Raw genomic sequence first — 22067 nt, 5'->3', positions numbered from 1 at the left:
GACGAAATTTTTTCTGCCCGAAAGATAGGCAACCCGTCATACATACGTGTATAAACAGTTTTGACTGTAAAAAATTTCGTCCCAGATGGCGCTCGCAAGCAAACATTTTCAAAATGTGTTTGGAGGGTTGCATACGAACAGGCTCTAGCGCATTTTTATAATTAAATTAATAATTAATTAAATAATTACAAATTAAAAGTACAAATAATATTCTAATAATATTATCTTTAATAAATTATTCTCGAAACTTGTTTATTTGAAGGTTTCACTTCTAACTTGTGTGATATATACACACATGTTTTTTTTCTCTTCTTTTTTTTTCTTACATTTTGAAATGAGACGATAACATCAAGGATCTCTTTATATAGCTTTGTTCGGTTGCCATATGTAAACTATTAGCAAAAAGTTGTTTATCTTATTCAATGTTTCAATATCTGTAATATATAATATGTAATATACGTTGAAAAGTTCGTTCAAATCAGCTCGTCTTTCTAATCTGTTTTGTCTCTATTTTTCTTATGTACGATTAACGTGTACGTTTAGTAATTTTACTTCAGAATTACTTTAAAAGATTAACATTGAAGTTTCGTTATAGAAATCCTTGAATATAATTTACTCACGTTTGATATGTCGGAACATCGTCGAATATTTTCGTCAACGAGATTAAGCGAGAAGGAAAGAACAGCCGAAAAGGAAAATATTTGTGATATAAAAAAGTTCAAAGATTTGGCTGGTACAAATCCTGAAAAAGTTACTTCTTCCAAAAAATTTGATTCAAATTATATCAGTGGTCCTTGTTATTGTAAGACTGATTTGCGTAAGGATGCTACCTTTAAGGATCTTAAATCGGTCACGAAAAAGGAATCGTTTAAAATTCATATTGATCGTGCTTGTAACGATCTTAACAATGAAGCTAGTGTCCGAGAACGGATGATGAAGTATGATGCTTACAGGATTGAAAAATTGAAAAGAAATACGCCACTTTCGGAAAATAAGGTTAGTCAATTTATCAATGTTTTATGTTAGAATAATAAAAAGAACAATGTTAAATAAAATAGCTTATGTTTTAGCAAAAAAGTAGATTTAAAGCGAATAAACAGCAGTCAGAAGAAAACTCAATTCGAAATAATTTGTCAAGTATAAGAAAGAACAAAGAATGTTTACAAAAGCCGCTTGTTTCTCGTGATAAATCGTTAATAAAATCAGTTAAAGTCGTTTCCGGAAACCAATTACAAAAGCAGCAGATTCCTGTAACAAAATCTTTATTAGATCTTTCTCAAATGTAAGTGTCGACAATGTTATGTCATATTATCAATCAGCGTATACGTAAATATAAAAAGACAAAAAAAACAAAAAAAACCAATGGAAACCAAAAATAATAAACAATTTCTATTATTTCATTCGAATCAGTTATATTAATTTTTATTTTAGAAAAAAACAATCAACGTTGGTCAACAGTGTAAGAGATCTTGGTTCTACGAAATTAACGAGCAATTCAAAGTAAGTATTCATAAATATGTTGGGTAATATACAGGGTGAATCTCTTGTAACTGGGACGGGTAATAACTTGTTTTTAAAGTAACAATAGAAAATAATCATAAAGGAAAAAGTTATATGGCACAACAAATGTCAAATTTCTATGATTTTACTTTTTTTGAAAATGCATCGATGCACCCGTTAGACGCAGTTGCACTTTTTTTTTTTTTAAATGAAACTTTATACTTTTTTTTTTTTACACTATTCGATTCCTTTTTTTATTCTGCGTTAAAAAGTATTAAGTGAAGGTCATCGAAATGTCAATAATTTACGAGATATTTGAAGTTATATAAGGAGCGTATAACAATATAAATTCAAATCAAATAAAAAATGTAATGAAAAATGTCAAAAAGCGCAATAGAATGTGCGCATCTAATTGTTTAGAATGAAATGGAGAAAGATTCGAACATTTATTGTAATAAAATGCATTGCTGATATGAATCTTATCCATATTAAAATAATGGAATAAAAATCCCCGCGAAAAACATTATTCGACACAAATTTCGATAGATTGAAATAATTACAACTTGTTGTCATTAACAATTAAAAATGAGATGTTTCGTAGAAAACACATCTAATAAGTGCTGAATTAGGATAAAATTTTTTTTTGTCTGAAGATAAAAACAGAATAGTATAATATTTATGTCATTTTGTCGTAAAACGCTTCGAATTAATTCCAACACCTTCCAACACCATTTTGTATTGAGCCTTTCACGAGGATAAGCGATAATTTTCATTTGAAATATTTTTTTCTATTTTAGGATCAAAGCACTAGCACATTCATAATTTGATGAACTATACACTTTAATGTATGACGTTGGAATAATTCAATTCAAACTCTTAGGGAATATTAAATAAGTAATTTGGTAAATTAGCTATATTTTAGATAAAAAAGATAAACTTTTTAGTTTTTTTTTCTCGTATCAAAATTGCAATGTTTATAAACTGAAAGACCTTATGAATCTCAATGAATTTTAATATATCTATTAAAGCATATAAAAACTTATGTTAAAAATTATAGAAAAATAATAACTTAATCATTGTTAGCATACGAATAGTGATAGGTGACTTAATCACATATTGAAAATATTTCTATATGCATGCAAATTTTGGTTATCTATTTGCATGTTGACATATTTGACAAGTAACAATTTCATGTGCATTTTATTGCATATTATTATTTGTTCTGCAATAAATCGAGAAATCTAATAACAAGTTATAAAAGTATAATATTATCATTACAAAATTATTATTTCAGGACACAATCGTCTAACTTATGCTCCAGATCATGTTCCACCCAACGAACAGTTTTCGTAACTAGAAATAGAACAAAATCAACTAGTGCTATAAACGAAGGTTCTATTGATCAAGAAAATCAACAAAATGGATCAAATAAATGCAAGATATTGGGTGGTAGTAAAGAATCATTGCTTTCCGATGTTTTCAGTGCTATTTTTTCCGAATCGTCGAAAAAACAAGTTTCTACTAAGAGCTTGCACAAGTCGAAATCTCGAACTATTTCGATTAAGCAGGATAATTATTTGCATGATAAGAAAGAACAACGATTGGTAAATACAATTTCTTTTAAAGTATAGAATTATGGGGAAGGATGGTGGGGGGAATGCCGTTATTACTCTAATATGTTTTATAGTATTTTGATGATTTTACAAGCAGAGAGAGAGAGAGAGAGAGAGGGAGAGAGAGAGAGAGAACAAAATTAAAGTTATTTAAAATAAGCAATAATACTAACAAGTTTTTACTTCCTTTATTAACATTTGTTTTCATTTGGAACAATAAATGCATTTTACCGCTATTGCCTTGAAGTATCTCAGTAAATAAAAAAATATCAAGAATTTAGACTTACAATATTTATAATCTTTATTGAGAATAGCTACACGTTACCATTGTTAAATAATTTTTATCAGTATAACATTCTTTGATTATTTTTTAATACGTAAAGACTTTTTTGTTCTTTTTTAACAACATCTGAATTTTACAATGTGTTCACTTGCGGACATTCGGTAAATTGGTTTAACAATTTGATAATCATAATACGAGGACTCTTATTAAATAAGTATCGACAAATAATCTTCCAGCAATAAGTGAAGTTATGCTTAAGTTTTATGTGGTTATTAGATGATAAATTATTATAGTCAGTTAATCTTTTCTTTGTAGTTAGTCTAGTGAGTATAAGTTTTTTGTTATCAAATGTGGATTTTGGTCAAGTCTGATTATGTAGTTTTTATGTTAGTTTCTTAATTTTATCACAAACTGAATGCATGTTTCAGTCTTTGAGTAATTTATCGTTTCGAATATACCATGGAGCTTTAATAACAATTTTATGAATTATCTATTGCATAGCTTCAATTTTATCAATCTAGTTTTCGATTGCTATATCCCAAGACTGGATTCTATTTGTCTAAAAAGGTTTTATCATTGTTTTATGCATTAATACTTTATTTTCAATGGTTAACTTAGAATGTCTGTCTATCCGTAGTGGCAACTATTTAAGTTTCAACCGATACAAAAGAGTTACATGTTTGCACCTGTTACTGTCCCTCAAAGTAGTCACCAGCGTTGTGTAGAACCCGTTAGCAGAGCCTGTTCTGTTGATGGTGCGAATGGAGAGTAACCCATTTTCGACTTTTAAATAATTCTTTTCCATACATTAAGTTTAAAGTTATTGGACTCACAGGTGTTCCCTCCATGTTCTCTCTGATTTGAGTCATTAGCATTTTCTCCAATGAGTTATTATTTGGATTCAAGGTTAAAGGCAACTTGAAACTCGATAAGCAAAGTACAGATTTTTCTCCATATCTGCTCTATCATTCTGATTATCTTCCTAGTTTGTTGATGGTTGAAAAACAGAAAGAAGATAACTCGCCGAAATTATCATCTGAATTTATTGACAAATATTTGAATAACGAGTCAAGGAATTTAATAGTTACTTTTCTCATACATCTTGCCGTAAGTATGAATCATTTAACTTTATCAATTCGAAAGTTGTGTGTGTGTTTTATAATTTCATTGTTTCTTTTACAGACACATTGCCGTTATCCGTCGCCTATTCTTTATCAGACAGTTAAACTTTTCGATGCTATTCTCGATACTATTTCGATAGAAATAACAGACATGCAATTAGTAGCAGTAACGGCGTTATGGATTGTTCTCAAGAAAGATGAAAATCTACATAAAATTCCATCGGTCGTAATGCAATCCTATATTTATTGAACAGAAAATATTGTTTTGAATTAAATGACTTTTTAATGCTTTCGCAATCGGTGGTTATAAGACTTGTATATTATTAGCTGATCCTCATGTACCATTTTCAAAAGTTTATAACTGACAAGGAGATCTTACATAAATACATTAAGAGTTAGAGCACTAATGAATTTTAATGACCTTTGGTATATCAGTAGTATACCTTTAAGGTATTATCGTGATCAAATATTTTTATCCATTGGCCAGCTAATTTTAAGAAAAAAGCTTTTAAAGTTTCGCTTTTTTTTATATCTGTGTTATATTTTTATAAATGTAATCATTTGTCAATTGCCGATTCTCGTAATTCACTCGGTGATATTAGTGTTCGATTCTTTACGAAGGAGGTTTTTTATTTTATAAGTTTCTTCAAACTTTTTCTATAACGGAACGAGAATTCTGAAATTTTTACGAAATACATTTGCTATTTTCAAGAATAATATATTAATAAATAAATAAGGCCAATAGATACAAAAATTAAGAATATAAAAAAAAATGTTTATTTCTAAATATTAACAATGTAATAAAGAACTAATTTTAATTAGTTAACCAATAATATATTTGTGATTAAACTCATGCTCGTCAACTCAATTAGTTTGTAAAACGCTATTTTTTTTTCCTATTATGCTTAGAATTATTAGTTGTTTAAACATTTACATACAATTACTTAGAAATTATCAAATGAATTTTAAAATTTGAATGATTCCTTCATTAGTGTTTAGCTTAAGATTTGTAAATGATGTAAGAGTATTCTACCGATTGCGAAAGAATTTATATTGAGGTACTTTCTTTTTCTTAATATGGAATATTTGTTATTTCAGGCTAAATCAATTCTTGCTTTGATACAAGATCAACAGTCTTATAACATAGATTTATTAGCCGAATGGGAGAGAACTATATTACGTTCCCTTAAATTTAATATATCATTTTCCGATCCTTATTCAATTTTCATTTTTTACATAATAAAGTGTAAACATAGTCAAAGTAAGATTTCCGCCAATGTTATTTCCAAAATTTATTACTGCGGAGGATATGTTGTAAGTGATCGAATTAAAAGTAACATATTAGGTTGGGGAAAAAGTAATCCATTATTTTTTCGTTAGATGACTTTAGTTATCGATATCTCGCAAAATATCAATCAAACAATTTCAAATTTATGCTTGTAGAAAGGTGACATTTAGAGATAAAAAAATTCCTTTACCGTTTTTTGTTTGGTCCATTTAGTTGTGACTTACAGGGTGTTAAAAATGGAAGTCAACAAAGAGAAAATTCGGTACATTTCACACTTTTTCTTTTATAAAGACGAAAATTCAAGTCAGGCGGCTGAAATTGTGAATGGTGTTTATACTCTCAATACTGTAACAGATAATTACGTGCTATTTTGATTTCATCGATTCCGTTCAGGTATTTTTGATGTTAAAGATGTATCTCGCACAGGCAGGCAGGCAGGCAGGCCCGTCGTCGAAAATGTCGATAAAATCACAGAAATAATCGAAGTTGACCGGCATATTAGTAGTCGTAGTATCACCCAGGAACTAAAGATCGATTATAAAACAGTTTTAAACCATTTGCGCAAAGCTGGATTCAAAAAGAAGCTCAATGTTTGGGTGCCACACCAATTAACACCAAAAAATATGATGGATCGAATTTCCATCTGCGAAGCCTTTGCCAAACGGAATGAAATTGATCCATTTCTTAAACGAATGGTGACTGGGGATGAGAGAAGGATAACATACGACAATATTGTGGGACAACGATCGTGGTCAAAGCGCCATGACGTAGCTCAAACGGTGGCTAAATCAGGACTAACGGCCAGGATGATTCTACTGTGCATTTGGTGAGACTGGAAAGGAATCATTTATTATGAGTTGCTTAAATATGGCCAAACACTAAATTCGGATCTCTACTGTCAACAACTGGACCGTTTGAAGCTAGCGATTGACCAGAAATGGCCAGAATTGGCCAACAGGAGAGGTATTGTGTTCTATCAGAACAACGCCAGGTAACACATGTCTATAGTGACTCCCCAGAAGGTCCAGGAGGTTGGTTGGAAAGTTTTGATGCATCCATCATATAGACCAGACCTTACACCAAGCGATTATCATCTTTTTGTTGCACTGCAAAACACTTTCTTATTGATAAGAAATTAACATTAAAAGAAGATTGTAAGAATCGATCACTAGAGTTTGTCGCAAATAAGGACCAAGACTTTAATGAGACAGGCATTGTGAAGCTACCTTTAAAACGGCAACAAATTAATGAACAAAACGGTGCATATTTGACCAAAATCAGGCAACCAGAATTATGTTAAAAAAAAGACTTGAAGTTAACGTAAAAATGATGGATAACCTTTTCCCCAACGTAATATAATCAAAGTTATTTTATAATTAAAAGCATTAAAAGATCTTAGTAGATAATATTTTTTTTTAGATGGATTTGACGTTATTGGGTGTGAATTTTTGTTACGCAACGTCGAATCATATAGCACTTGCTACGGCCGAGTTAGTAACGTGCATTGTTCTGAGTACCGATGATGAATTATCATGTCCCCAATGGTACATTTGGCGATGTATTTTAACAGATGATGTACATATGCCAATAAGGTATTGTTATCTTTAAGTAAACATTTTTCGATAAATTTCTCTCTTTTTAATCGTAAGACTTTTGTTTATTTATAAAAAAAAGTATCAACGACAAGGAGATTAATTTGCTAAGAAGAACCATGATCTCTCGCGTATTGGAGTCAGAGATAAAACATTCAAAGGAAGAAATAGTACGAAAAAGATATAGTCACAGTAGATATGGTAACATTTCTAATTATTTTCTAGAGAAGATCAAGAAAATTCCGCCAGAAGAATATACTATACTATAATATAATGTTTATCGTTTGTTTTTATCTTTCAACTATTGAAAAGTTTTTAAAAAAAGAATTGAAAAATACGAAATAAACGTTTAGAGTCTTTTTGTAAAATAATTAGAGAAAAAAAGATATATATATATATATTAATTACAACACGCTTTATTTATATTATCAATAAATACTACATTTATTTAAAAAAGAGCACTAAATGGTTCAATTTTTATACCTTAATAGCTTTGCTATGTTCAATTGTATTTTATTCTGTTCTAGTAGATTTATTTCTCTGTAGTCCGTGGGCACCTTCTTGTCGCCTTTCTTAAAAAGAAGAATCGTTGTGCTTGCCTGCCACTCGTCGGGAATTTTTTGTTGTTTTACAAACATAATGACGAGGTCAATTATAACTAGAAAGCAATGATGTTTACATTATAATTTATATACGAATTTTCGTGTAAATAAATCGAAATAAGAACTGTATTAATACTTATTGCTCGTATGTTTCTGCTGATTTTTCATTTCCTAATGAAAAACTAATACAAGAATTATTCCATACCTGTCTTTTCGCAAACAGTTGAATTGCGCGCTTCCTTAAAAATTACAATGAATATTCTCATGGATTATTAAAAGTGTGCAAAGATCGAAAAAAATTTGATTATGAGATAAGCGGCTTCCGAACTCTCCCCTTATAAGACATTTGATACATCATTCAAAACAACAAAGATATTACAGGTAGCAACGTTAGGTTACTTACCTTGTGTAGAATATATTGCAATTTTGTTATTTCCAATTTTTTTCCCCATTTACAAATTAACATAGAACTAATTACATGAAATAATTCATATCGTCAATTTTATACCTATTGGTCTACATGATATCTCTCATAAGTTCGACTAATTGTAAGTAACTTTTATTTTCTGCCATCAGTTTATTGAAACGCAAAAAAGAAAAAGGAAGAAAAAAATTCAACGAAGTAGAAGTTGAATCGAAAAGTTTTTCGTTTAAAAATTAATCACATGAGATCGAACATAATAACACTGACATCTAAAAGTTCCGTACAGTTTCATTTCAATTTCTCCCTTTATCAATATTCTTCTAATACAACCTATTCAAACTTTTTACTTCGCAAACAAATTATTTGGTTCAAATGGAACAAGAGAAAGATAATGAGTGTAAACGATTAAGTTAGGAGAGCATGTCTATAATTCGAAAATTAGCTTTCATGGAAAGCTTTCTTCCTATATCCCTCTTTCTCCATTTTTCTTTCTAACTCAGTCTCTATATTTATCTCCTCTTCTAATTCTTCCCCTTCGATTATTTTACTGCGATCAATGACTATTTGTATAAGGTTTCTATCACAGTTTGTCATCAGTCTTTAACAATCTACCTTCAAAAGAACAATACAGACTTTATCATGAATGTAAGATACCAAAATTTAAAATTTTGTTTATCCTAAAGATTAAGTATTGAAATAAAAAATTTTGTTTCTAAAAATAAATGTAGGTTTTAATATATGTAGATTTTTTTTTTTGGTTACATTTGTTTAAGAAAAAAATCTTGGTAATCAAGAAAATAACTTATGTAAACATTTATTTTGATTATTTTATTTATAAATACTTATAGATAAATATATTTCTACCTATTAGGCGTAGCAATTGATTTTCAGCAATAATATTAAATTCATTGCGTTAAAATTACCATCCGTTTTTCTTTGAAAATTTTAGCAGTTACCTAAGCCCTTTTGGTTACCAGGCCCAAGTCTTAGAAAATAATGAAGATTATATTTCGAGGAATAATGGATATATATAATTAGAACTATACAATAAATATTTATTATTTTTACATAATATGTTTTATTTATTTATTGAGTAATTGCTTAACCTAATATATTTGTTAATATTTTACTAAATTAAAAAAAAAATTAAGAATTTATTTGCTACTTATTTTTTTATTCCTATATCTAAAGATCGCTTAAGATTATTATTAAAATTATTTTTCTCTTTTCATTTGTTGTAATTTTATTTTGTATAAATGTAAACAAATGAAAAATTATTTCTTTTTTGAAAATATTCTTTAAATTATATAGATTTTAATCATTATTATAATATTATTATTTTTTTTTTAAGAAGAAGCAATAATACGTACATGATAATATAATATTTACAATAATTAATAATATTATTATATTTTCCTTAAATTACAGAAAGATATCAAGCATACGGAAGACTTATTCATTCTCTGTGAACGAATTTTTTCAATCGGTGGCGTATGGTCGTCAAAAAATAATTCATCATATATCAAATTTACAATTTATTGTGCGTATTATGTATCATTTCTTACATTGTCTTATGTCGACCTCTTCGAAATCATTGGCAATCTCCAATTGACAGTAATGAATATGGTAGAAACAGTAGTTTACACGATCACATTCATGATGATACTCGTGATACGTTTTAGCAGCCTACTAAGAGAAGTTATTGAGATAACGAAACAAAATATTAGGGAGTATCGTTTTGAAAATAATGATGAGAAAATAATTTACAATACTTATCATTATGTGTCGAAAATATTCTTTAAAGTTTCGAATATTTGTATGATTATCACCGTGACGTTATCATACATCAGGCCTTTGATGAATTTTGCTATCAGTTCAGGTAAATATCGATTCATATTAAGTTAATATTTTTATATTAACAGGTTGACTGCCATGGGGGTAACCGGTGACCGGTGACCGGCAGATACATCGCTAATTTCATTCTAAAATCAGAAATTGCAATATTTTTCTGCGTTACTTGTTTGAATAACTCTACTGAATTTACAATATAAATATTTAATAAAAGCTCTATTGCCAGTTTCTTGTAGCATTTTATAGTTTTACGCAGTGGTAAGCAATAAGCAATCTTTGAATCAGATAAGTTGACTGAAGATTTTCCTAAATTACATTCAACTATAGACAGGCACTGGGAGAGCTTTTCAAAGCGACTAGAAAGAGATTTTTATGGACTCCAGAAACAGATGTTGCGATTCATAAGAAGCCAAAAGAGAGAAACGAGCGAGTTAATACCTGTTAGTCAAATTAGTAAGGAGACGTGGATCAGTTACTTAAAAGATCTATATAAAGGTGCATCTCTCTCCATGCTACAACCTGCACCAAGTGTTGTAATAGACAACCAAATCTCAATAAATGAGTCGGACATTAGAAAAACACTAAATAAATTCAAGAATAGGAAAAGTCCGGGTCAGGATGATATTACTAACGAACTTCTCAAGTATGGCGGCGAAAGATTACTTCAGGAGTTAACGGTCTTAACAGAAAAAATTTTTAAACAACAAAAAATTCCCGACAAGTGGCGGATAAGCACAACGATTCTTCTTTTTAAGAAAAGCTACAAGAACGTGCCCACGAACTATGGAGGAATAAATCTACTGTCTTCCACCCTGAAATTAGTGACCAAAGTCATAACGAACCTGATAAACGAGCAAATCACATTAGCTGATGAGCAACAAGGTTTCCGAACTGGACGATCATGCATAGATGCAGCGTTTGTGATCAGATAAATAACAGAAAAGTCCATAGAATACAATAAACCAGCATTTTTCTGTTTTATAGATCTAAAAAAGGCGTTCGACCGAATACGGTTAAAGGATATAGTGCACCTTCTGTATGACAGACAATAATACCGAGCAACATCATCAAAACTATCGAAGACATCTAGCGGAATAATCGAATACAGGCAAAGATAAACGACGATTTCACAGAATTCATAATGGTTGAAAGAGGTATTCGACAGGGTGACTCATTGAGCCCCCTACTTTTTAACATTATAATGGATGAAATCATAAAGAAGGTGCGCGAACAAAGAGGATATCAAATGGGGAACCGCGAGATAAAAATCTCGTGTTACGCCGATGATGCGGTCCTGATAGCGGAAAATGAGGATGACCTGCAAAGGCTCCTGTATACGTTCAACATAACTGCCAAGACACTCGGGATGTCTATATCAACATCCAAGACTAAGTGCATGACTACATCTAAAACACCCTTAAGATGTAAATTGGTTGTCGATGACAACATAATAGAACAAGTGATGGAATTCAACTACTTAGGCATAAAAATTTCGAGCTTCGGTGACATAGAATCAGAAGTAAGAGAACAAGCCATCAAGGCAGCAAGAACAGCCTCACTATTAAACGACACCATATTCCGTAACAAGCACCTAAGAATGGATGCAAAAGCGCGTATATACAAAATCGCTATAAGACCTATACTAACATATGCGGCAGAAACAAGACCCGAAACATCAAAAACACGCCAAATCATGGAAACAGCCGAAATAAAGATAGTTCGCAGAATAGCTGAGAAATCACTATGGGACAGAGAAAAAAGCGAAAACCTCAGACAAGCATGCCAGATCGAGAATATCAATGACTGGGTACTAAGCAGAAAAGTTGAGTGGAATGACGACCACATTACACGCATGACAGATGATCGAATAGTCAAAATATCGAAAGCGCTGGAGAGATAATCTTACTGTATGAAACGAGTCGCGATGAGGAACAGGCACTGTGCCTATTTGGAAGAAAGAAGAAGAAAAAGAAGAAGAAGATATTCAACTATCACTTTTGGCTTTTCTTTTGAACAGTTTCTTTTTTGTATAATTGTCATTTCTGCTGAATGTTTTGTAGATAGCATCAAAACATCTCTTTTCTTTCCATGTTAAAATTGTCATTCAATTTTTATTTTCTCGCGCGATAACATCTTCACGTTTTAATTTTTGAGCCTTTACTTTTTTTGAAATGCTTCGCCGACAATTGTAAGTATTGACTACAGCGCCGCGAGGGTCATCAGTGACCCCCAGCACGAAAAATGCTTCAAACATGATTTCATAATTCACTTTATTTGCTGCAAAGGAAGAAAAAATAAAATTCAGACTTTTAAATGCCTTTGTTGAATTTAAAGATTTATATATATATATATATATATAATTTACATAAGAAAAAAAAGTTTAATTGAAATAAAGCAGGGTACGATTGTCTTTGTAGAAAAAAGAAAATAAATATTTTCTACTTTGAAATAATGTAAAAGTATTTTGATTGTTTTGTCTGTTACAGTTAAGGACAACAGTACAAATATTTACATTTTACCTGTTCGAATATATACTTTCTTTGAATTATCAAATACTCGTGATTATATTCTCTTTTATCTTTATCTCCTTCCAATAATCTACATGTCAATGTGTCACATGACAGCAATATGTGTGCTCGTTAATTTGGTTCTTTACATCTGTGCTGACTTGTCCATTTTGGCATACCGCATACGGAATATTGCTATAATATCAGAGAAGGATGTTCATCACAGAATTCGCTTTCTTATTAAAATGCATTATAAGACTATTTGGTGAGTTTTAAGTACTATATACTATCAAAAGAAAAAAAGAACAGAGAATTAGCCCAGGTAAAACAAACAAAATGTTTACCAATTTTTATTAAGGATGATGATTTGTAGATACAATCAGAGAAAAAAGTATGTCAAATTTTCATTAAACTAATATCTTTCAATATCTTTGAAAGTGTGGTTTTTGAAAAAAAAAATCATTTCTTTTTTTCATCATCATCTTGTTTTTAACCCTTTCGCTAAGGGCGTATTTTCCGCGGTGCTACTTCTACGGGGTGCTAATACGTGCAGCATCGAAATTGCACTTTATTTTCAAGTAATTTTGTTGTTGATATTAACGATTTTTAATCAAAAGAAACAAAACACTAAAATTACACGTCTACAGTGGGATATTTGACTTAGTGTTATAACTGCATATGTTTGTCGTATGTAAAATACGCGGTATTTTATGGAGGACCACTATAGTGGTCCGTAGTAGCGAAAGGGTTAATATCAAATTTCTAATCAAATTGAAATTCGTTTGACTTTAATTAATTTTTAAGCAACATTTTTAATATTTGTTAGAATTGCAAAAAAAAATTTGTCAATTACTGTACTTTGAATTCAACGTTGCAAAAAGAAATATCATAATTTTTTATATTAGAAATCACTGAGACAAATTTTTCTCAGTATACTTAAAAAAAAATCTTAAGTCAATCGTAAGTTGAATATCGCGGATGTTTGAAAAAGGAAGACTAATTCTAGTTATCATGGAAATTGGTTATAATTCCGCCATTTTGTTAAATTTCAATTTTTTTTTAAATTCCTTCTAGTTTGCAACGATGGGACTTTTTTTTTTTTTGGACCATAGGAGATTACGCATAACTCGTTTTATTTTCAATTTTTTGATCCAAAAATGTTGTCATACATTTATTACATATCCTCGAATATCTTCTTCTTAAAAAATTAAAACATTGCAGTCTATGCAGTAGTTTTCTTGAAAAAAAAAATCCGAAAAATCACCTTTTTTTCAAGCAGTCACTCTAATTGTGCCCCTTAAGTATTTAGCCAAAATATAATCATTGTCAGCACGAAATATGTATAAATAAGGCAAATAACATATGCATTAATATACGGCATTTGTTTTCGAACGTAAATATAAAGAGCATACGCATTATGCAAAAAAATGTATAAAAAGAAAAATATGCATTTTGAGCATTTTCAGATCATGAATAGTACGCATGCCTTGGTTTTATTGCTTCATCCGGTTTTTCTTTTTTTTTTAAATATGCATTTGAATAAACATCCAGAGTTTATTTATCAGCTTTAACAAAAAAATAAAAATAATTAATATGAACAAATATTTTCGCTCTATAATAATAATAAAATACCCTATTTGAAGCAGTAACTTATGAAAATTTATTTCTTTCATGACAGGATTGCTAAGTCATTAGATGATGCCCTCAATATCGTTCTTTTAGACGAATTACTAGGAAACAGTATAGTATTGGCAATCTCTATGTATTATGTTCTAATAGTGCGTATAATTTTTATTATATTACAATTTTTTAAATAATGCACATTTACGCATAAATACAAAATAATATTTAATAAGTTATATTTTCATTTTGTAGAGTTATGATACATCGGAAATAGCAACTTCCTGTACCTTCATCTTCTTTTCCTTAACAGCTCTTACAATGCTTTACGGATTCTGTGTTATTGGAGATCAATTAACAGAAAAGGTTTTTAAAGACTTTAACAAAATAAAACTAGTAAATCAATTCTTATTTGTAAGAAAAATACTTAATAATATATTATTTTCATTCGTTTGGAAAATTAAATGTATTGATAATTATTTTTAAATCATTCTTGAAAAAATTTAAAATTTTTCATTAGAATATTAATTAAAAATATCTATGAAAATTTTTTTAAATATTTAAAATTATTTTTTATATACAAAAGATGACAAAAAAAAAAAAAAAAAAGAAAGAAAAGAAAATATTTTTATTATATAAACATAATCTCAACGTTGTTTTCAATTTTATTAAAAAATAACAAAAAAATTAAAATTACTAATTTCCTGAAGATTTACAATTGTTTTAATAATTTTTTAATTAAAAAAGTGTATGAGACAAAATTTGTTGCTACTTATATTACCGAAATTGTTTATTCTTTTGTATATTTTTAGTATATGAATATTATTGAAAAATCTTTTTATTAACTATTTCTTTAAAATTAAAACTTAAAATTAAACTTAAAATTAATTCTTTTTTTATTTCAGAGTCAGAACGTCCTAGATGCATACTACGAATGCAATTGGCAAGATATGTCATGCAGTACAAAAAAATCACTTCTCATATGTATGATAAGAGCAAAAAAATATTTGTATTTAACTGGAGGAAAATTTTATATATTTTCTTTGATTGGTTTTACTGATGTAAGTTTAATTTTACTAATAACAAACTAAAAATTTAATAAAAAGCCTTATAATCTATAACTTGAATTTTCTGTACAGGTTCTAAAGTCGTCCGTGGCGTACTTATCTATGCTACGTACAATTATGTAAAAAGATTGAACAGACCATCACATTTACGAAAAAGCAATTGTTACAATTTTTATTTCAATAATTTTCGAAAACGTTGCTTCTGTAAATACTGTATAAGAAGCATTTCAAGAAAACTTAATCTACTGTGAACATTGACATTTTTGATTATGCAAAAATTTTATTATTATTTTCTTTAACTTTGAGAAAGAGGACTTTATGATTTATTTCTTAATTTTTTCATGTAGTCATTTACGAGATAAAAATTTTGTCAAATTTTAGTAGCTTTGCTCTTGAATGCTTATATCTATAAATTGTTTAAAAATACATTAATTTAAATGTATTTTTTCAAATTTGTACTTTTCCGTCCAATTGTTAGAAATGTTATGTAACAAGTTATTAAACGATTATTTATTTGATTTCTTAAATATTATATAAAAATAATTATATTCATTCTGATATATACGAAAACAATTTACATAATAAACTACCTAATATTATGACAAATAACGGTTGACATTTTTCACATTTACAACCTCTGTTGCATTAAACTCTTCAGAAAAAAAATTCAATAGTAAATATTACACCAAAAAATTATATAAAAAATTTAAGGTAAATGATTCAGGGATAAATTTTGAAAATACACAAATTAAAACGAAAAAGCGTAAAATACAAAATGAATTTTGTTATTAAAATATGCAATATTCTGTTTAAATTGAACAAAGGTATATTCAATTTTCAAAGAAACGTTTTTAAGAAACGTTTCATTGCTGATATATTTTTTTTCAAGTACTCTTAGCTTTTCAGCTGTCGAATCATTTAAGTTTAACCATATAAGGCAGGCATACGTTATTATAAGTTTTATTAGCAGCTGATTGTATGTTTCTTTGATTTTAGGATACAAGTGCCCTGAGTAAAGTATTCCGCTGTTTGCCATAAAGGACTTTTTTGCTTTGCTTAGTTGGATTTTTATATTAGGTTGGGGAAAAAGTAATCCATTATTTTTTCGTTAGATGACTTTAGTTATCGATATCTCGCAAAATATCAATCAAACAATTTCAAATTTATGCTTGTTCGAAAAGTGACATTAAGAGCTAAAAAAAATTCCTTTACCGTTTGTTCTTTGGTCTATTCAGTTGTGACTTACAGGGTGTTAAAAATGGAAGTCAATAAAGAAAAAATTCGGTACATTTCACACTTTTTCTTTTATAAAGACGAAAATTCAAGTCAGGCGGCTGAAATTGTGAATGGTGTTTATACTCTCAATACTGTAACAGATAATTACGTGCTATTTTGATTTCATCGATTCCGTTCAGGTATTTTTGATGTTAAAGATGTATCTCGCACAGGCAGGCAGGCAGGCCCGTCGTCGAAAATGTCGATAAAATCACAGAAATAATCGAAGTTGACCGGCATATTAGTAGTCGTAGCATCGTCCAAGAGCTAAAGATCGACCATAAAACAGTTTTAAACCATTTGCGCAAAGCTGGATTCAAAAAGAAGCTCAATGTTTGGGTGCCACACCAATTAACACCAAAAAATATGATGGATCGAATTTTCATCTGCGAAGCCTTGGCCAAACGGAATGAAATCGACCCATTTCTTAAACGAATGGTGACTGGGGATCAGAAAAGGGTCACATACGACAATATTGTGGGAAAACGATCGTGGTCAAAGCGCGATGAAGCAGCTCAAACGGTTGCCAAACCAGGACTAACGGCCAGGAAGGTTCTACTGTGCATTTGTTGGGACTGGAAAGGAATTATTTATTATGAGTTGCTTAAATATGTCCAAACACTAAATTCAGATCTCTACTGTTAACAACTGGACCGTTTGAAGCTGGCGATTAACCAGAAACGATCAGAATTGGCCAACAGGAGAGGTATTGTGTTCTATCAGAACAACGCCAGGTCACACATGTCTATAGTGACTCCCCAGAAGCTTCAGAAGGTTGGTTGGGAAGTTTTCTTTCTGCAATTATCTGGAATAAATAGAACATTATCCGAATGTTGATATTTTCGGTAATCCTAGATTTAAATAGTTAGTCAGAAAAACGTACATTTCTCGAAAAACCATGCAACGTTTTCAACGTCTCTTTTTGTATTCTACCTTGTGTTGTAAATGCAAATATAGTATCGAAGAATAACCAAGGTCTTAAAGTTCTATTAAAAAGTAAAAATTACATTCCTAATTCTATTCAGAACATTAGCTAATTGATTAAGTATTTAAATTAATTATTAAATAAATGATTAAGTAAATTATTATTATTTTAATTATTAAATTTATTTGTGGTATTTTTATTGAATACTCTTTACTTGATAAATAGTAGTTTACTCACAAATATTAAACGTAAAATATTATTGAGTAATTTTGGGATTGAAAACGCTTATAATATTATTTTGTACATTATCTCCTTTCCAAATACAAAAAGAACTAAGGTAAGAAATGTGAACGCACATTCATGAATTCGGAGAAATATAAATTATTCTATAATTATAATATATAAATTTTTTTTAATTATATATTGTTCTCAGATTGCGGAATAAAGTATATAGTTGCATTTTCCGGTAAATTCCGCAAGAATTCAGTTTTCGTATGAGTTAGTTGAATGTTCAATAAATCAATTTTTATGTTCGTTAAACACTGGCTTAGTGATAAGGATTCTAAAGTTTTAAAATTGTTATTAGACAAATTGAGATAACGAAGATTTTTAAAATCATCACTCCACCCGATAGGTAATTTATCTAAAGTATTACTATTTAAATCTAGTACCTCTAAATATTTCAAATTAAAAAATGCATTTTCATCGATAATCCTAATTTCATTATTATTTAAATACAATTTTTTTAAAATCGGTGCATTGACAAAATTAGGTTTTATTTCTTGCAATTTATTATGAGCCACAGATAAAATGGTTAAGTTTGCCAAGTGATTAACCATAGAAATTGAAGATAATCCGTTGTTATCCAGATATACGTTTTGTAATGAAGCCAACTCATAGTTCAGTACTGTAAGCACACCTGTTAGAGCGTTATTAGAAAGATCAACAGTAACTAAATTTGGCATTTTAAAAAAGATGTCCTCATCAATTGTAGATAAACTATTATGGGATATCGAAAAATATTTCAATTTCGGCATTTGATCTATACAAGCGGTGTTATCATAACAATAATTTCTGATTTTTTCTAAGGAATTATAGTTTAACCGTAATTCAACTAAATTGATAAAAATACGTAAGTCAACATTATAAAGATTATTATGAATCAGATTAAGATTCGTTAAATTGTGGCTAAATAAATGCGAATAATCGAAATTATTCAAAGAATTATAAGATAAATCCAAATATTTTAATTTAGGAAATAAATATTTTTTAATAAGATGATTAACGATATTGTGATAATTTTGTGGCATATTTATAGAATTTATTTTGTTACCACTTAAATCTAAGTAACGAAGTTCCGGATACTCTCCAAAAATTATCAAATTATTCCAATATCCAATTTCGGATTGATTTGCGAGTATCAATACTTTCAAATTATTATGACCATTAAATGAAAATAAATTTTGAAGTCTATTACCAGCTAAATTTAAAGATTCCAAAGCCGGTAAACTATCGAATGCACCAGACGCTATTGATTTTATTGTATTTCCACTAAAGTTCAAAGATGTTATAAACTGGGTACTAATGAAGTCTTTTCCTAATGTTTCTATAAGCGTATCGGAAAAATTTAGCGATATATCAAATCTTTTACAATCTTTATGCAAAATATATTCGTTTGTTTTTGGACCCGTTGTATTTAGCATGTCTGCCACTCCCTCATAATAATTTTGAGGCGTTGATGACCCAACTGCGAATAATGCCAGAAGGTATAAAGAATAAAATATAGCAGATACTGCTCGCAGTCCCATGGTATTTGTTTCCTAGAACATCAAACATAAATTTCTTATCAATGAACTTAATTGCAAGTTAGTACAATTATCCCAAGATAAATTAAATACATATATATTTTGAATAATTAGATTCTTAACACATTCGCGGCCGGCATATTTTTTCCGTTTCTTATACTAAGTACCGGCAAAATAATGAAATTTTGAAAAAAAACAATCATTTTTACATATATTCTATATATAAATATAAGCTTAAATTATTTAAATTTATATTTGAGTAATAAAATATAATATAATATAATAAAAAAATATAATTTTTTGAATATTATATTTAAACATTATATTTAATATTATATATATTTAAATAATAATATATATATAATAATTATAAAGTAATAATAAAATATTAATAAAAAAGAATAATAAAAATAATAATAATTATAAAATAATATAAATTTATTTTTATTAAATTTGTAAAATGTAAAATGACGTGAATCACGTCAGCAGCAATCAGATCAGCAGAAATCAGTTATTATCGACACATGCTTTATAGTTAGGAAAACACTCAACACACAATAACACAAAGAAATAAAGAGAGCATGCTTGACTGAAAAGTCCGCAAGTTTCTCTATAAAAAAGGCCAGACCGAAGTCTGAGAGAAAAATGATGAAATAATAATAATAATCTATTGAAGATAAAATATTTACTGCGGTTATTAATACCTTACAATGTTTATTTGTCAAGATAATACGCGGTTTTTTTATTAGATACAGTAACTATTGCGTTATCATTGCTTTGATTGGTCGAACAGTACCGCTAGTATGCCCCTTGAATCAATGTTGAGTAGGATGAAGTGGCATGATGCAAATCACGATATTTCATCTTTTCAATAACAACAAAATATATTGATAAAATAATGTTCTCAAGAAATTATTTCATAATAATTGCTTTAGACACGACTTATAATAGTTTATAAAGATCTCTTTTTAAATTACAATTGCAATGCCTGCAACCTGTATCAACTTGTAAACTTATTCTGTTAGTTCAATTTTAAAATACAATTATTTTAACGTTGCTGTGTAACTGTTTTTTGCTGATTTTTTACTGCGACAACAACTGTGGTTCGATTTAATGCACTTACATATGCAGAATCGTTTACAAATCCAATAGAATAATATTTTTATTAAAAAAGCGTTAAAAAAAAAAAAAAGAAAAGTTTCCCACTGGTCCTACGCGTAAAAGTTTTTTTCTATTAATATTAAAGTAACAGAACTTTATGTTCTTAAACGAAATGGTCGTAATACAAATCAGAAAATAAAAAAACCAGACATTGTGGGCTTGATAAATTTCTACGAATTTTCGTATAAGTTGTAAAATTTGATATCAAATATTTTCCTCACTTTATGGTTCACTCATCAAAGAATCAACACTAACGCTTTCTCTCCTCTTATTTTTATTCCGTCAAAAATAAATCTATTCTAATGTCGCAATTTTTAATATTTCTTCGAAAAATAATGATTTTAGATATTTTATTACAGTTTTGTGTCAAAGCGGTAAGAGTGTTTAAATGTTTTTCGAAAGACGAGAATCGCTGGTGTACCTATCTCTCTCTATCTTTACATTATGTTTTAACGTAGAAATAAATCCTATATTTTTCTACTTCTAATATTTGAAACGACACTTTGACTAAAGATATTACTTATTTCTATTATTTTAAAATAAATGTTTTCATTAAACAAATACATCTCACATATAACACACGTATTGTTAATTTGCCAATCTTATTAGCAATTATAGGTTAGATTGATTTATTTAAGTGATTATTTTATTTAATAAATTGTTGTAACACTTTTATAAGATTAATTGTATGCACTTTTAGAAAATATTAAAAATGTTATAATTCCAAGATAATTAGCGTTACGATTAGTGTAATCTTTGTATGAATATTTTATTTTTATAAGTATTTCCTATTAATATTTTTGATTGACGTGAATTGTTTAATTGATAGATGTGTATTTTTCTAAATATTTCAAATACGCTAATTACATACCTTAATTTAACGCTTGTACAACTTTAAACGTTTAACTACGATTCAGCTTCTTTCCTTAAATGATTTCTTCAGCAGCGATACTATATCAACGTTTAATGTGAACTCAAAAAGGAAAAGCAATACGAAGATATATATTTCGAGGAATAGAAGAATTGATCTTTCATATCTAATCAAGTTTAACCCTTTCCACGCGAAGTCTTTGAAGTGAAAACTTCTTTAGAATGGGAGTGATCGGAAAAATAAAAAAAATCATGTGTGCAGATCACACGTGTTAGAAGTGAAACCTTCAAAAATCTAAGTTTCGAGAGAATGAGACGAATGCACAGTTTTAAGAGTAACATAATTGTAGGATTTATTTATTATAATATTATTACCATATATATTAAAGATCAGCGGTATGGTCTCTGGGTGTAGGTAGCTGACAAAAACTAACATTTTCAAAATTCTATCTATCAAGATGGAATGCCGAATGCAATAGCCATAGATAGAAACAAAAATGGTAGAATGTTTATCGGTGGAAAGATATCATGTCCTAACTTAAGTAAATATAATATATAAATGA

The 22067-nt window shown here is 28.8% G+C and overlaps 3 protein-coding genes across 4 annotated transcripts; 2 read left to right on the top strand and 1 right to left on the bottom strand.

Annotated features, from left to right (window-relative positions):
- The first annotated feature begins 478 nt into the window (after positions 1-478).
- Positions 479-8058, top strand: LOC149031582 (uncharacterized). 2 transcript variants are annotated; one of them, XM_089175569.1, is made up of 10 exons: positions 479-996; positions 1071-1282; positions 1432-1500; positions 2795-3104; positions 4303-4503; positions 4579-4740; positions 5616-5831; positions 7225-7397; positions 7480-7598; positions 7928-8058. In XM_089175569.1, the coding sequence occupies exons 1-10, from the start codon at positions 628-630 to the stop codon at positions 7972-7974; spliced, it is 1878 nt and encodes a 625-aa protein (XP_089031695.1). In that variant the 5' UTR covers positions 479-627; the 3' UTR covers positions 7975-8058. The 2 variants fall into 2 exon arrangements, with proteins under 2 accessions (XP_089031695.1, XP_089031694.1); XM_089175568.1 differs by lacking the exon at positions 7928-8058 and having other exon boundaries at positions 7480-7830.
- Positions 8059-16726: 8668 nt separating this feature from the next.
- On the top strand, positions 16727-17580 carry LOC149031581 (histone-lysine N-methyltransferase SETMAR-like). Its single transcript, XM_089175448.1, has 3 exons — positions 16727-16752; positions 16917-17295; positions 17407-17580. Exons 1-3 carry the CDS (start codon positions 16727-16729, stop codon positions 17578-17580), a joined length of 579 nt encoding a protein of 192 aa, XP_089031574.1.
- Positions 17581-18025: 445 nt separating this feature from the next.
- On the bottom strand, positions 18026-21658 carry LOC107068012 (uncharacterized). Its single transcript, XM_015324002.2, has 2 exons — positions 21506-21658; positions 18026-19488 (listed from the first exon to the last, which is right to left on the bottom strand). Exon 2 carries the CDS (start codon positions 19474-19476, stop codon positions 18085-18087), a length of 1392 nt encoding a protein of 463 aa, XP_015179488.2. The 5' UTR covers positions 19477-19488; positions 21506-21658; the 3' UTR covers positions 18026-18084.
- Positions 21659-22067: the final 409 nt, after the last annotated feature.

The sequence above is a fragment of the Polistes dominula genome, unplaced genomic scaffold (genome assembly GCF_049000335.1).
Source record: "Polistes dominula isolate Pdom_NZ unplaced genomic scaffold, Pdom_raw_medaka contig_17, whole genome shotgun sequence".
Classification (NCBI taxonomy): domain Eukaryota; kingdom Metazoa; phylum Arthropoda; class Insecta; order Hymenoptera; family Vespidae; genus Polistes; species Polistes dominula.
This window is presented reverse-complemented; position numbering and strand designations above follow the sequence as displayed.